At 36.3% G+C, this 17,874-nt stretch overlaps 1 protein-coding gene across 1 annotated transcript; it reads left to right on the top strand.

Moving 5' to 3' along the window:
* Positions 1 to 429: 429 nt before the first annotated feature.
* Positions 430 to 16,798, top strand: LOC579041 (tRNA-dihydrouridine(20) synthase [NAD(P)+]-like). Its single transcript, XM_030976237.1, has 13 exons — positions 430 to 553; positions 3,356 to 3,473; positions 4,070 to 4,115; positions 4,990 to 5,125; positions 6,660 to 6,768; positions 7,487 to 7,552; positions 8,670 to 8,827; positions 9,606 to 9,774; positions 11,204 to 11,325; positions 12,717 to 12,866; positions 13,337 to 13,427; positions 14,400 to 14,473; positions 15,267 to 16,798. The coding sequence occupies exons 2-13, from the start codon at positions 3,357 to 3,359 to the stop codon at positions 15,649 to 15,651; spliced, it is 1,623 nt and encodes a 540-aa protein (XP_030832097.1). The 5' UTR covers positions 430 to 553; position 3,356; the 3' UTR covers positions 15,652 to 16,798.
* The last annotated feature ends 1,076 nt before the right edge of the window (positions 16,799 to 17,874 follow it).

Genomic DNA, 17,874 nt, shown 5'->3' with positions numbered 1-17,874 from the left:
CATAAGATTGTAATTTTAGCCTTGTCTATATATATAAGTTGGTCGATTGTCGTTTAATACAAAAGAAATGTAGAGAAAATGATAGAATTGTATACTTATCTTTTATCAAATTGTAGTGTATCAAAACAGAAGGAAAATTATGTTCAACAGAAAAACTTTTTCTTCTTGTAAAAACATGACACATAATTTTTAAAGTAAATAATATAATGTACCATAATACATCCGAAGATTTAGTATAAAACCTAATATAGCAATTCCTAAATAAATTATAACTCATGCTATACAAAATAGATAAAATGAGGTACATGGAATGCAATAGATCCCTAGATAATCGTTTCGCCTAAATAAATGACGTAATAAATGACGTAATATCCCTGCTTAGACTGCAACTATGAACTGGCTTTATGTTTGATTTGTTTCCCTAAGCTTTGGCTTGCCATACTAACATTAAACACCATCATCACATTTGCACGCATTTGCATGCATGCACACTTTTAAAATCTATTTTCGCCAGCTGTTCTTATCTTGTGTCTGAATAAGCATACAAATATAGGTGAGTTACTTGAAGCCTTTAAAATGTCTATATTTGTGCAGTCACCCCTTTTGTATAAATTAATCTGATCTGCAGATCTGCCTTCTAAATTGTCATCCGTAGACTCTATAGACTAGATGTAGATCTAAGTGTCGTAGACTATTAACACATTGCCCCACCTGTTAAAGTTTGTGTTGGTTCTTACATTTCTGAGAACGAGTTCTTGTTTGCAACTGTTTTGTTTCTGTTATCACTTATATCAGAGACATTATTATATTATTTATATATTATTATGCACATAGACATTAGTGTGTAGAGCTTATGGCTATGCCTATGGTCTAGATTATGGTCTTATTATTAATCGACCATCACCAGTTTTCGGCCGATCCGTTGGATGCATGGTAAAATCACTTTAAAATACATCGCATAACAGCATATCACATATCCCACACATTCCATACCATGCCAGAGTCACTGAAGAACCACATTTGCAATGGAAAATATATCCTAAAATATCACATTTTAGCGATGTAATCGGCGGTCCCGCTGATTCTGTAAGAAATATGGGTTCCATTAAATGAGCTTTATTTCAAGTATTTTTCAGATTTAGAGCCCGATTTTGTGTTAGTCGCAAGCTCAAAAGTATCTCACCGCATATATCAATGCAGCCAGACACCGCAACGCACACACAATATCTCTGTCTAATTCAGATTCCAATTTCCAATCACCGCAGTACTAGTTTTCGGCCTGTCGAGCTCAGGGGAGCTCCGGCGTGGGATACCTGCTCCGCCCGCTAGTGCTATAGATCAGTGCGCGCGCTTCCTATTGACTTTGTACATGCGGCCGAAAACTGGTTCGCTATGCCGATAACTGCCTCCGAAACAGTGAAAATTGAAATGAATATTGTCATGGCAATTCGTGATTTTTTTCTAGGATTCTTTTTTTGTTTAAATAATATTAATAATATTTGCTTCATGATGTGAACAAGAAATGATAATAAATAGGAAGTAAAGGGTCCAAAAAATAGGATTTTGTCTTACAGTAAGTGGCCGAAAACCCCCTCCTTTAATCTAGTAGGGTGTCTGATCGCGCACCCGATGTTGTGTGCTAAAATCCTTCCCATAGAGATTGCACGCATCCCTATGCAGTCTACGTGCATTGGGCGATCATGCAAAATTGGTCAATGATTTTATGAAAAAATTGAAATTGAAACCTTTATTAGGGTGTTTGAATGATTTTTCAATTTTCAATTTGGGATTGTTTTTCACCATTTTTGTTGGATATTTGAATAAAAAATAATAATACAGAATAATTCATCTCAAATTTCAAGACTCACCGATGTTTCTATCAAAAGATATAGCCCCTCAAAAACTCTGCAATATTGATAGCATTTTGGTCAGAATCGATGAAAAAGACGTACACGCAGAGTTACAGTGTATGTTGTTTTGCTAAATTTAGCCAAACAGCTGTATTGCGCAATTTGAGCACGTTGTCTACAAGGTGTGTCTACTTCTATTCCTGGTTTGAGCGCGTTTGGCAAGCTCTACCTCCATTGACTATAACGTGTTTGTTCGCCTCATACACATACGCGGTCCAAATGCATATGCATGTGCAGATTTTACGCGTTGTCACCATTCAGCTGTTGATACAGCTGTTTGGCTAATTTTAGCAAAACAACTTAACTCTGTTTGTACGTCTTTTTGACCAAAATGCTATAAATATTGCAGAGTTTTTGAGGGGCTGTATCTTTTGATAGAAACATCGGTGAGTCTTGAAATTTGAAACGATTATTCTGATTACATTTTTTATTCAAATATCCAATAAAAATGGTGAAAAAAGATCCCAAATTGAAAATTGAAAAATCGTTCAGACACCCTATGCTTAGTATTAAAACTACTTTTGACATTCAGAAATGCCTAATTAAGAGATTTGCAAGTAAGAGGATACCATAACTCATAAGTCATAATCGATGGAAAGAAGACCCTGAATTTTTCTCAAGTTAGGACAATAATTTATAAAATACAGATTTTATGACTCATAGTTTTGACATGTATAATATTTTTGTGATATGATTTGTATCAAGATTAGGATTGAGAATGGAAAATGTCTAGAGAAATACCATCACAAAATTGTTGTCATTCTAACGGGTCTGTAATTACAGACTATTTGATTTTCAGCGACTTTTCTATGGTAGACTGATTATGTACAAATGATATTTGTCTTATCTTCTTGTGAATGTATTTAAAACTTTATAGAACAGTTTCTATGTTTATATTATGATTTTATTATTAAACACCAATAAGCACTGATCAGTGAAATGAGAGCTTGAAGATCAAGAAATAAGTTTTAAAATGAAACTTCATTTTTTTTTCACTGCCCATAGATTGATTTAAATTTGCCTTGAGATGGTGTTCTAAATAGATACAGTATGACATGTTTGGAGTCGTGTCAAGGAATTGTCGTGGAAGTTGTCGTTCATCTCGGCAAAGACAGTTTTGTGAAACACTTAGTGGACAAGTTGAGCGACGGTCATGTCATGGTAATGACGGTTTCGAGAAATTACCCCCTGATCGTAACTATTTTGCTGTACTGTACCTTAATCCAAATTGTAAGCTCTCACAGTATCCACATGCAATGCTACGCCATGCTGATGACGCAAGTCAAAGCCTCAGTTTTCAGTATTATGGATGTGAAATAAATTGTGTGTAGCCACCAGTAATACAGAAAGTTTACTTCTAAATTCCACAAATTGAAATTAGTGTGATAGAGTTGCCACTATACTAACTATTATTCTTTTGGTTTTGTCTGTTTTACCCACCCTAGGATGAGCTCCAGGCTGAGTTATGCCAACAAAGTGATCCTTGCTCCCATGGTGAGGATCGGCACCCTCCCTACGAGACTACTTGCGTTAGAGTATGGTGCAGACATTGTGTATTGCCAGGTACGTCTAGGTTGTTATCAGTAGACTGTTTGTATCACTCGTAAGTCGTAAATATGGTAAACCTTCAAACTTGACAAGTTCAGATCAAAATTCAAAAGCAATGAGTGAGCTGAAATCAATCGCAACTCTCCAGCATTTTAAAAATCTATCCTTCCACTATAATTGCCCCTGTGTATAATGTTATGAAGAAATTTTCTATTGATACAACTGATACCATTACCCTACTTGGGATGTATTAGAGTACTATAAACCATTATGCTTCAGAACAGCCCCTGCTAGGCCCTAATGTCTGTGTTTTGTTGTGTCTTTATGTTGTAGTGTTTGTGCATTGTACTTTGTAGGGCCACTAGTAATAATTTTTACCATACCGGTATGTCCTTTACCTGTTTCTTCTGAAAAGAATGATTCTCTTTGAGCCATGTTGTTTATTGTAGAATTAATCAGATAAATAAAAATTACATGAGATTGTTTATCTTATCTCTTCTTTTTCCCTTTCCATCAACATGTGTAACTACATGTAGTATATAACTAGTATTACTAGTTATTTGATTGGATAATTTCTCATTAATTTGTTATTGTTACATTTTCTCTTTCAGGAGTTGATTGATTTCAAAATGCTCACTTGTAGGAGACACGTGAACCGTAAGTATCAATCTATCTGTATGTATTATGTAAATGGGGGATATATTTCAAAAATGTCTTTGAGATTTTCTTTTTCTAGAATGTCCAATGTTCAGATATTTCTCAACCTACGCATGTGTTACAACCTGTTCACAATAGTTTAATCTGAATCTCATAGCAGGGAATCAATACAGACTTTCAAAAGGTACATGTAGCAGGGCTTAAATTAATCCAAGGCCACCAAGGCTAAGGACGTGGATGCCCCTTTGATTGGCCTCAATGCCCCTCTCATTGGCCTTGGAAATTTTTTGTGCCCTTTCCAATTCTTCTTATTTGCGCTGTAATATAGGAATATGCCCTACAGAAAAGTGGCTTTGCCCTAAAAATATTGAAATTTAAGGCCTGATGTAGTACTGTGTTTAAAGGGAGAAAATCTACCTTCCCGGTCTCATTATTATATTTTAGCTGTATGGTTGTTTAAGGGTAATGAAGACCCTTGTCTAGTTGTCTGCATCAGAGAATATTCGCATAATTCTTATAAAGGCTTGCTCACATATGCTGCGATGAACCGCCAAGGTAACATGCCATATGTGACCAAGACTATCAACAACTTTATGTAAAAAGCAAACACCACAATGATAATATTAATAATGGTAATAATAATGATAGATATAGATATAATAATAATAATAATGATAATAATGATAATAATGATAATATTGATAATGACAACGATAATGATTATGATATGAGACATTTGTGTAGAACCGTTTCTGCGAGCACATGCAAAGCACTTAATGAAAGAGAGCCTTCTGACTGTGGCAGCAACTACAGACTGCTCTATTTCAGTATTACTATATTGCTATTTGGGTCCCATTGTTGATATTTAACCTAGGTGTCCTTGACACGGTGGATTACATCTCTAAGGATGATGTGGTAATCTTCCGTACATGTTCCAAAGAAACCGATCGGCTCGTCTTTCAGATGGGAACAGCCGACGCTCAGCGAGCACTCCGTGTGGCTAAGATGGTGTGAGTACAAGATAAAGCAGACACTAAATTGACTTTGTAAGGACGTCCTACATGTATCAACGCTTTTGTGAATTTACTGTTGCATTTTGTGTCGCCATATAGTTAACCATCTATTTGTTTTCATTACACACGATTATTTGGATGAGGTTGTTATCCATAGAGGTCTGTATTCTACCAATATTTAAAACTGCCATTGAATTTAAACTCTCTCTAAAACTGATTTTAACAAAAGGAAGGTACACAGAGGTTTAAATTTTCCCTTTGTTTAACATGACTTAGATCTCATGTCAGGTTTAACTGAAAATGCTATTTTTTGTAATATAATCAAATTTAATGCACAAACCTTTCAATATATTGCATTCAACTGTCACAAATTATTGTGTTTCAATAGTCAGAATGCAAGTTGCATACACACTGTACATTCCATGTTGTTAGGTAGGACAAGCCATGAGCTTTATCCCACCTAGCAACAATTAATGTAAACAATGCAGTTCACATTCTGACTATTGAAATACAATTTTTTGAACAGGTGAATGAAATTATGTGTAACATGGCACTTAACAAAGATAAATATATATGCAATAACCTTGATTACAATTAAAAAATGGTCTATTAGTAGAATACGGATAATCCTTGTAGTAGACCTAATGTTGTTCTTTTTTTGTAGAATATTGTCCTTTGTACACAAAATGTACATCCTTGTCTTGGTAAGAGTACTTTGCTTTTTAATTTCTGTTGGTTCCAGTTATAAATAACCTTGGGTAGTCGGTACAGAAGGAGCTAAGTGGGTTCCTGGAGGTACCTAGCTTAGTTAAATACAGTAGCATGTAAACACATGTCCGGAACACAAACTACCTACTGGTATTTGTTGAATACTTTCTATTTTGATGGAACCAAATATTTATAACATGGGACCGTATTTAAAAACTCTACTACAGTCAAACCTGCTTTAGCGAACACAGGTCTGCATAGAAAGACCATCTGTCTATAAAGACCATATTTTTTGTTTCCCTTGAATATGGTTTCTCATTGCAACCTGTACACAAAGACTACCTGCCTATAGAGACCACTTTTCAAGTTTCCCTCGAGCGGTCTTTATATACAATTTTCACTGTACCTTGATAAGACTTGATATTACAAAACTAAGTCATTTAGATATGTCATATGAATGCTACCAACTGTTATGCCTTTTCCGTTCCCGATGCATTTTTTTGTGCCACTACATTTCAATTTCAATGTCAACACTCTACATGACCGTGGATATATCTAGGGGTCAGTGACAAAAAGACGTAACTCCATTTTGGCCATTTTGAGAAAAAGTGGTTTATGACATGTCACTGAGCACTTGGGCCTAGGAGTTAAGTCTATGCTTCACTAGCCATTAATTTCAATGGGGTGTTGGGTTGAGTTAAGTCTTTGCGTTTCCTGGAAAGCCCACATTTTTCTGAACATTTTGATATCAAATACTCATTTTGGCAAAATATGGAGTTGCGTCTTTGTGTCACTGAACCCTGGATATATTAATATTTTTCAGTGAGAAAGATGTTTCAGGTATCGACATCAACATGGGCTGCCCAAAGGACTTTTCACTGAAAGGAGGCATGGGGGCTGCACTACTCCAGAAACCAGACACGATCAAAGAGGTAAGACTTCCATTACAGGTGTGCCGTGGTGCATGTCACAAGGCTCTGGAACTACACGTAAAGGTCAAGGTTCAAATGAACTAAGTACTTGTGTCATTTGACGATGTTAGAGTAGCTGGGTGATGTTAGCATGGAAATTACAGTCAAACCTGTTTACAGCGACCGCCCAAGGGAAACACAAAAAGTGGTCTTTGAAGACAGGTTCCTGTAGTACATGTTTCAATGAGAAACTATTTTCAAGGGAAACAAAAAATGCGCTTGTTGTAGACAGGTGGTCACTAAAGCAGGTTTGACTGTACATGTAAAATTAGTATTAAATATAGTATCATATCATCTCACATGGAATTGAATGGGGAATCAAAACATGTTTAGAAAATGAAAACGTCCATCGATGGATCACTTGTGTTGATACCCGTTTTGCGATGATTGACCTTGCAGGATTTCTCTTCTTGTAACCCCCCCCCCCCCCCCACACACACGATTGTTATTATCACCAAATGGATTATGTATTGATAAGAACCAAGATTGGTTATCACAGGTGATAAAAAAGTGTACCTACAATGTACACATACTTTCAATTGATTTTGAAGTTTTTGCCATTCTGATATTTTGTCGGAATTTATTTTGAGAGACGGTAGAATCACTAATACCGGTATTTTTAACAACATTCCTTTTTTGTATTCTCAAGATTCTCTTTCTTTTTTAACTCTTTTTCCAGATTTTGACAACATTAGTTCAAGGAGTCAAAATTCCAGTGACGTGCAAAATACGGATTCTCCCAAAGGTAGGCTTTAATACTTTGGACAAGCGGTATACTCAGTATCTATTATTTAAACATTTGACAAGAGTTACTAAAGCAAAGATAGAACAAAACTAATGCTTCACAGAGGCCAGGGGAGTTTCACAAAGACTAAGATCGACTTTAAGTTGGACTTAACTATGGCAGGCTGTTCATGCCATTGTTTTCTCTCACTATTATGATCTTTAGATGATATTTTTTCCTTCAATAATGAATTATCCGAAAATGTCAATTCGGTATATTTGTGACCATGATTTGTATGTCCCTTGAGAGACCAATGCCAGTAAATGGTGAGAGCAAACAGTGGCATGAACAGCCTGCCAAAGTCGATCTTATTCTTTGTGAAACATCCCCCAGGTCATATGAATTACTTGTTCATGTACATATTTCATTCATTTGCTTTTGGTTCTATGATTATAGAACAAATCTTTACCGTCATTTAGAATGGTGACTTTTTAAATATTTATGAGTGAATGTTGAACAAAATAACCTTTTGAATTGTGGGTTAATCAAAACTTCAGTCTATTGGAGATGATTCCTTTCTTGAACCAAGTTGGCTTAGCGAAAAGAAAATCAACTTGCAAAATTGATTACATGTGTCACTTTCATGTACCAGTCATACTGATGTCATTCATGAATGTGGAGGGACACTCGGATCATCACTTTAAAGGGATTGGGTAACTTTGTCTCAGATTCTGAAACAAAATCCTATTAGCTCATGCTGCAATGATAATTATAAACCTTTAGGTCAGTCAAGAACTCCATGACTTTTACAAGCCAATCGCCTGTCTGATTATCAAGATATTTATGATTGGAAATCTAAATTAAAAATTTGTTTTCCTAACAGTTTGTATAACATTACAGTCTATTGGGGAAAAATGAGTATGGTAAAGTGGTCACTCAAAAATTATTGCTTTATTGAGGCACTTCATCATTTCATGATTATTTTGAAGCGCAATTTTTTTAGGGCTTCAGTATTTCACCATATCACAGACACTGATAACACGTAGGGCCATGCATCTCAGATTTAACATTGTTAAACAATGCCTTTAATATCAAGGAGTGCATGCTAATGTTACAAGTGCACTACTGTTATTTTTAGTTGGAGGACACCATAGCCCTGGCCAAGATGATCGAGCAAACTGGTGTGGCTGCTCTAGCTGTCCATGGACGTCTGACTGAAGAGCGCCCTCGACATCCGGTTCATTGCGATGCGATCAAAGCGGTGGCAGATAGCATCAGCATTCCACTGATTACCAAGTAGGTTTAAAGCCCCACTGCACTACTTATAGCTAGTTGGGCCCTCTATATACATGTAGCAAGCAATGCCTATCAGTGACCATTGGTCCCCCATGATTTCCTTGTTGATTGTGAGCTGATTTGATGAGATAACCACCTGTCAGTGACCATGATGGGAGGTCTAATCCCTCCTGGCCAAACTTGTACAGAACGGCCTTTAATACAAATCATGTGAAACATGTTTTTGATGCAGTCACTACTGAAACTTCTCTTTCCCATAGGCTTTGTATGGCGACCATCCAGTTTATGTAGGCAGTGGATTAACAGTATGGAATGTTGAGTGCATTGTGAAAATATTTGTTTGTTCTCATGGTTTTGGAAAGATAGTCGGATATATCAGGCCTACAATGGACAGATTCTGTTCTGAAATCTTTGTTTTTGTTTCTTCATTTGGTTTGTTTCATAAAACAAAATTTCCAAATCCCCATAGGGTTAAAAATTGTGTGAATCATAATTACATATACATGTATACATGTAAATGGGGATGGTACACTGTGTACATGTAGTTCAGAATTTTGTCTATGCCAGGATTATGTTTGTTATAGGAGGTGTTTCGCCACTCCCTTTCCTTTGAAGTGTCAGTCAAATAAAACATTTTCAGGGATGGACATTGACTTTGCTTGTTGCAGATATGATGATCTTAAGACTACACCATGTACAAGTACGATAACACACCTTCCTCAAATTTAGATTCATTCAAACATGTATGTCACCATATCCTGCATGTTATCATTGCCAGTGGAGGTTCACAAGACATCATCAAGTCCTATGCAGACATAGAGAGATTCCGGGAGATGACGGGAGCCTCGTCAGTGATGATAGCCAGGGAAGCCCAGTGGAACCCATCCATCTTCAGAAAGGAAGGAAAACTACCAAACCATGATGTGGCCAAGAGATATATTCAATATGTAAGTATATTTAAGGTGGCCATAAGTTCTGGTGATGGATTAAACACAAATTTCTCATAGCATCTGAAAAAAAATTGCACAGAATGTTAAATAATTTGTTAGGGAGTGTCCACATTCAGAGCTGAGAAATATTAGGTTGAAAGACTGGGACATTAGGGACTTTTAGATTGAGTGGACGAGAACACGACGAACGCCGACTGGTCATGCGTGTCAACGTACTTAACTGCCCATGTTGACTACAATTCGAAATCTTTTAGATTGCACTCGACGATGTACATGCATGCAGGAAGTAACACTATGAACATCACAGACAAAGACAGAGGACAAAATATACAGTTCCTCATTCTACCCTCAACAAAAGAACATCCCTTCACTGCTATTATGTAAATATGTGTAGGACAGGTGAATATGCATGTGACACCTGTTCTACACATTTTTACATAATAGCAGGGAAGGGATGTTCCTTTTTCTACCTAGAGGAACTGTATATTTTATGCGCACGCGGCATACCAGTACCTTGAGCATGTATAGGCGCTATATAACTATCAATATGTATGTATGTATGTACTAGATTTAGGAAAATCAAGGTCGACGCATTCTCGAGACGACGTAACGCATGCGCAGTGCCTTAAAATGAAGTCACACGTTGCAGTCAAAGCTGTTGACGTGAAAATCTAAAAGTCCCTATTGGCTGATAATACTAGAACACATAGGCAATTTCATACAAATATTTTGCTTTGTGCCTATATTAAAGGGAATGTGTATCCCAAGTGTATGTGATTAGGGCTTGTTTATGTTAATGTGTTGACTACTGAAATCTCTCATTCGCATCTAGGCTACGATACAGGGGTCTAATGTATCCCATATCCAATGGGTTCAAGATTCTCTACATGATATCAACGTTACTCTTGTTTGTATTCAAAATATTCAATAATCAAGCTCCACAATATTTAGATACCTGTTTGAATTTATATACACCTGCCAGGGCATTTAGGTCAGCCAGTGATCCTTCCCGTCTCACATATTCAGTTACCTGCTCATTAGCCGGTGATAGGACATTTACTGTATTTGCTTCAAAATGTTGGAATGATCTACCACTTAGAATCAGGCAGTCTCCATCAGTTATTACCTTCAGAAAGGCCTTAAAAACACATCTTTTTTGGAGTTTGTAGTTCTAATTATATGTATTTATGTAATTTTTCATTCACCGTAACCGCTTTGGGCCTTATGGAAAAAGTGCGGTATAAGTAATAATAATAATAATAATAATAATGATCAGTGAGGCTTTGAGATACTTGTCGAGGTTCATCTGAATCAGTTTTCTTGAAAATATATTCACTCTCAATGTGTGAACATGTACAACACATTACCCATTTTCTGGACTGAGTCCAAACAGTAGCATTGAACCTGTCACCTTTCCTGTTTTCAGTCTGTGGACTATGATAATGTGTACACCAACATGAAGTACTGCATTCAACAGATCCTGAGAGATGAGGTGCAAACGGAACAAGGTCAGAAGATACAGCATTCAAAGTCTGTACCGGAGATATGGTAAGTCTGAGATTTTAATGCCTCCGTTAGGAAGTAGCCGGAGGCATTATTTTTTTCGTGTCTGTCCATCCGTACGCCCCGTTCTCGTGATTGCATTATCTCAAGAACCGATTGATGGGTTTCTGCCAAACTCGGGTCTCGTATGTATCTTGCTGACCTAATGAAGTAATTAGATTTTGGGGTCATGAGGTCAAGGGTCCCAGGACTCATTATGTATGCAGAAATAGCTTGTGATCGCATTATCATTAACTGATGGACGGATTACCATCAAACTCAAGACATGTATGTATCTTGCAGAGCCAATGAACTGATTAGATATAGGGTCATGAGGTCAAAATAAAAAGGGTCATACATGTTTCTGAAAAATAGCTTGTAATCACGATGTTCTGAGAACCTGTTACTGGATTTCAATCAAACTTTAATTTTAAAAATCGCTTCTGGTTTGGTTTGTAAAATCACTCTTTGGCAGAGGCATCATTTTCGACTACGCGCAGTCAAAGATCCATCTAGTTTTTAATGGTTTTAAAATGTACTGTGAAGGACTTGATCAACATCATAATCATAGAGAACGACACTTTGTAAGATCTTACAATTATGAACCATATGCACCATTTCCACTCATTCTGCATTCTGTTCTGTAAAGCGCATAGAGACATGCAATTATGCCTATGTGTTATGCGCTATACAAAACATTAAGATTCTATTATAAGTAATACTGCACAAAGCCTGGTTGCTCTACAAGTTAGATGTACAACAATAACTTTGTTTACCATTTGGATGATGAAAAGAATATGGTTGATGGTAATGATGAGGATGATTATAATAATAATCCAACAAGTCCAATCTTATGGTCAGGTTGAAAGAAACTAATGTCTTAGTTACTCACTTTGTTACAAACCTGTAGATTCTCATGATGGAAAAGCTCTTAAAATATCAGAGTCATTACAATAATCAGAAATGTCAGGATTACCTTTCCCATTCATGTACATGCAAAGTAGAAAATAATTCCATGGAGTATCTACATATGCATACCTGCCAACCCTTCCGAATTTTCCGTAATATTCTGATTTTTAGGATTTTAAAGACCTAAAAATTCTGAATTTTCTAATTTTTCAAAATTTCTATATTATTATTTTTTTTTTTAATTAAAAATTTTAAAATTTATTTTATTACTAAAGTCAAGTTAAGATTATTTTATCACGTGGTGCAATTTCAGAGTTCACATATGACATGCCTTGAATGGCTGCATGATCGAGCAGCGAATTTGTATTCGCTTTAGAAATATCATAATTACCTTTCCCATTTATGTACATGCAAAGTAGAATATTTAGTGTAGACCAACTGTCAAAACATGCCTGTTCTATATTTCCCTTCTCTTGATTTGATGACAGTTCAGCGTATGGCATGTTAGACTATTATGACAAGGCCTTAGAAGGGAGGAGTAGGTCGATAGAGGAGCTACAGTGTACAGAGATGGCCCCTAAGCGACGCAAGCTCAACGATGGATCCTACATCATAGAAGCCCCTCGTAAAATCAACAAGTAGGCCTATTAAACTCGTATTTGTCGTGGAGTGAAATTGTTTTTGTTTCCAGTTTCGTTGTACAAACCACTGTGCATGTGAGACAAAACTTGAACGTGGCAGTCCACTATTTGTGCCTTATGTTGACCAAAGCAGGCAAAGGGTTAGATGTTACTTTAACATTTCATTGCCACTTGAATTTATATCTTTATATTTTTAGGCTGGTTCTATAAAATTAGATATGCACTTTGAAAATATTCAAGCTTTAAATTTGAAGTTTATAATATCAACGTGATTAACATATATAATGTGGTGATATCCAATCCGATGAACATTGTATGTAATGAACATCTTCAAAATGGATGTGTGTAGCATTGGAAGTGCTGTCTTCTCCTTCAGCTGTTGTCTTATTTAATTGGGGGGGGGGGGTGGGGTGTAATGTGTTAGGAGGCTTCTGTTATTAATGACAGCATGTTATTGATGTTTACAGGAAGGAGATGAGGCTATCAAAGAAAACTTTCAAGGGTGTGCTGATAGAATACTGTCATGCAAATAAACTACACCCACCTCGCTACACCTTGGTAAGTCTCTCAACTCATTTTTGGAATAACTAGGATTTTTATCTGTGACGTAGTATGTCTGAGTTAACTGGGGCTAGAGTCTGTGGAAATGTCTGATATTCAGAGAATCATTTTATATCCTACAGGATAGAATATTAAGTAGATTGCAGGTCATGTGACAAGAAATTATTGGAAAAGGTTATATATGTATTACCGATTCATAGGTATTTTGGAAAGTGAAATTTTCAGTTTTGCTGAAAACCACATGCAGTGAAAGGTACAACACACAAAATGGTGTGTATGGGACTACACACACATTTGGCTTGAGTTGCTGGTCATTTTAACAGGAGGTATTGTTTGCGAGAGTGCACAATTTGACTTGCGCCAAAGTTGCTTATGTGATGTTAGAATAAAACAATTGGGATTTGGGTATTAATTCAATCTTTGCAGATCCAAATAACATCCCTAACAAAATTAATCATGCCACACATATCAAATATCAATGAACATTTGTGCGCATGTGTGTGTGTGTGACTTTGCTTCTGCAATGCAATGCATTTCATTTGATACATTCAATTCATTTTCTCACTCCGCTAATCCCAACATAATACATACTGTAGGCATCACTTTGGCGCAAGTCGATTTTTGCACTCTCGCAAACAATGCCTCCTGTTCATCCAAGCGTGAACACATACCACACAAAAATGATACCAAATGATTTGGGTTAAAATACTTTTTCATTAGATGTATAATAATTTACTGTTCATAGAAGATTTTTTAAATAATTAGCAATTTTCTAGGTGTAAACTTTTTTTGACTCGCACTGTATAGGGCTCGTAGCCACCATGCTGTGACACTTGTGGTACTTAGGCTTATAACTTAATAAGCTACGGTAGTATGAAAACTTCAGTCTTTGATTCTGTTGATTGTTTATTTAAATTTTTTTTTTTCTTCAGTTATGACAATTTGAATCAGCGTATTTTCTATTTACAGGAGGAGGACATAGATAATCGTGTGTTCAAGTCTTCTGTCATAGTGGATGACCAAGAATATGCTACAACTCTGTGGTAAGTTAATAACTAAAGGTTTTAAAGGTAGTTGTTTTTGTTGTTGTTGTTGGTTTTATGGCGTTTTCCTTCGTCGTTGGATGATTTTCACCTGGGTTTTGTTATCTGGCTGTAATAGTTATTGATTGATTGATTTTCCAATGGCTCTGGATAATGCAGGCCTGATAATTACCCGATTTAAATTGTTTTCCTGATTTTCCCCTTACTTTTTTTATTTTTCCCTATTTTTTATATTTTTCCCTATTTTTCTCTATTTTCCCCTATTTTCCTCTATTTTCCCCTATTTTCTCACTAAAAAGGGGGGGGGGGATGTTGTTAAATGCCATTTTATTCCCCCGACTCCTCTTTTTTTTTTACTCAAGAGGGGGGTGTTAGAGGGGGGCATGGTAGAGGGGGAAACAAACAAAAAAAACTTTTTTATTTAGTGCTCACTTTCACCCCTGATAATGAATTGAATGCCAATTCTGATATTTTGACAACCCCTGTACTTTATGATAAATGAATATGAATAACATCAAGGTGATTTTCCACAAAATTCTATTAGAATACAAAGGTTCAAGATTAGTCTTATTACGCGCAGTGTATATTATTACACCACATTTTGATGTGTTATGAACGGAAACAAATATTCTTGATTGACCAGATGGAAGAAGGCTTAAATTGTACCATTCATGTTTTTAAAAAATTGTGTACAGTACAAAACCCCTAACACACAGAGTAGAATGTATTTTGAGTAGGCCAGTACACTTGAAGTAACATTTCATGACCTTTTTTTGTTCTCATTCTTACACAGGTGTACAAGCAAGAAGTATTCAGAGCAGGGTGCTGCAGCTGTGTGCTGCCAACAGTTGGGCCTGAGCCTCCAAAAGAAGGAGCCAGTCACAGGCACTCCATCCGAGAAGGACCGATCGGTGGCCAGAGGTCAGGAGGTCAGGGTCAGCTCCGAGCAATGTGAGCTCCTGGACGGGCAGCCTGTTGGAGGGAAGGGGGAGGTATGCAATGGGAGAGGGGAAGAAGATGATGTTGAAAAGGCAGAATCATGCAGTTCAAGGCTGGAAGGGAATGCTATTAACTGTTCTACTGATCCGCTGAATGACAGTGAAGTGCCTGTACTAAGCAAGGATTGTTCTACAGATCACCAGGAAGCAAGAGGGGTCGGAACTGCTGAGCAGAGGTGACATGAGACAACAATGCTTTTATTGCTGTGAACCTATATGTCTTTAGCATTGGTACTACATGCAATACAGTATTTTTAAAAAGCTTTTTAAAGTGCCACAAAAGAATTTTTCATACCCTATGTTTCTCTGCTAATAATTACCCTCACTGCAAGTCTTTAGGTTGTTAACATTAATTAGAATAAATATATATACTACATGTATTAAAGTTGCTCATGCGTGGGTATATAGAGGGCAGCACACTGAGCCAACAAGTATTATGCTCCTGTGCGTACTAGTGTCCCTTTATGCGTACGTCCATACAGGAGCATACTACCCGTTGGCTCAGTGTTTGCCAAGTTGCCTACTTCACGAACAACTTTATATCCACGCATGAACATCTAGAGCTTGCATATATACATTATGAAAAAAAAACACATCATAACAGAAAAACTGTTATGATTTGTTTCATAGTGCTTTTATTTACATATTCATGCAATCAAATATACTCAGGTTTTTATGTAAATGTTTTGATAGCTACCTTATTTATGGAGGCTTAAAAAATCATGACAACGATCGCTCAAACATGGCACTTTTAGTTTTTCAGTTTTTCTTTTTTAGATTTTAACAGTAGGACCAATAACTTATGATAAAATGATCAGATATCCATAAAATCTGAGATGTGGTCAGTAATGTGTGTGATAAAATAGCTTGGACTTGGCCATGTACATGTATATTAAACAAATGTTGCAAATTATTTCAGTACAAATCAGGGCTAAAATTAATTTTTTGTCCATGGGGGCTCTTTCAACAAAAAAAAGAGCCCCTGTGAGCCTTTTCATGGGGGCTCTTTTAGTGCTTTCGGGGGCTCTTATTTTAATACAAATTTCCATTGAATTGGTACCCATGAAACTCCTAAATTCCTTGGTATTTTATCATTATCATTTATTTAAGTCTGCATTTTCACTCTTAGAAATTTACTTGTTACATAGCTGTAATTATTTGTGACTTTTATCCCCGTGATGACATTCTCTCCATTTCTTCCCGTTCTGCACATAATGTCCTCCTCTTTATTGGAGCAACCTTATTTACACATTTTTTCTTTACTTTTAGTCTTTACCATATCCTTCCAAAACACAGGGGCGGATCTAGCTTTTTGCTAATGGAGGGGGGGGGGGGGTAACCCAAATACGATGTGGAGCATCATCCACGGGCCGCGTAGCGGCGAGGCGATTTTTGTTGTTGCTATTTTGGACCCTCGTAAGTGATGTTTTCCTGGCATAACACGCGAAGCATCGTCCACAAGCCCCAGAGCGGCGAGGCGATTTTTATTGCTATTTTGAACCCCCGTTAGTGATGTTTTCCTTGCATCTACTGACATCTACTAATACTGTGTAGGTCTGGACACATGATAGAATTTTTCTATGCACATCACATTTTCACTTGGCAGCCCCTGAGGGGGAGGGGGGTAAACCGCCTAAACCGCTTAGATCCGCCCTGCAACCTCTCATTTCATTTCATTTTATTTCATTCCTCATATAAAAACATACATGATTATAACATTGGTATTTACAGATAAGTAAAGAACATACAAATAACATAACGAAAGATAAACATAAAATACAAATATATATATACGAATGAGGAACCAGCAAGAAAGAACACTTAAGTCTTGTGTGGTGCTGGTCCCTTGCAAAATAATAAAGAATTTTAACCTATAACACCTAACACCTTACACCTAACAACTAACATCTAACACCTGATTGCATATATATAAAAACTAATAAAATTCTATTCACAAAATTGTAATTGTTTGTATCTCTTTTTAAATGTATTGAGAGTTGGGCTTGCTTTAACATTAGGAGGTAACTCATTCCATAAAACTGGTCCTTTAAAGAAAATTGAATTTTTAGAGACAGAAGTTTTGATAAGTGGTATATGAAAATGAGATGATTGTCTAGTTATATAAGAATGTATTTCAGAATTCAAAATAAGACTAGGAGGGATAATACCTTTATGACATAAAAACATACCGGTAATTATAACAATGTTATAGTCATTCAATTCAAATACATTAAAACATTTAAAATGGACAAAAATAGGTTTTGTATGGGCAAGATAATACGTATTGCCTTCTTTTGTAATTAATATAATCTATTCATACAATAATCATTTGAATCATCAAACAATATTGCAATAATTTAATTGTGATCTTCTTCTCAATATTGATTTACTGGTCGAGTTAAA

This window comes from Strongylocentrotus purpuratus, unplaced genomic scaffold (genome assembly GCF_000002235.5).
Source record: "Strongylocentrotus purpuratus isolate Spur 01 unplaced genomic scaffold, Spur_5.0 spur5_scaffold_8, whole genome shotgun sequence".
NCBI lineage: Eukaryota > Metazoa > Echinodermata > Echinoidea > Camarodonta > Strongylocentrotidae > Strongylocentrotus > Strongylocentrotus purpuratus.
The sequence above is the reverse complement of the archived record's forward strand: the minus strand, read 5'-3'. Positions and strand labels throughout refer to the sequence as shown.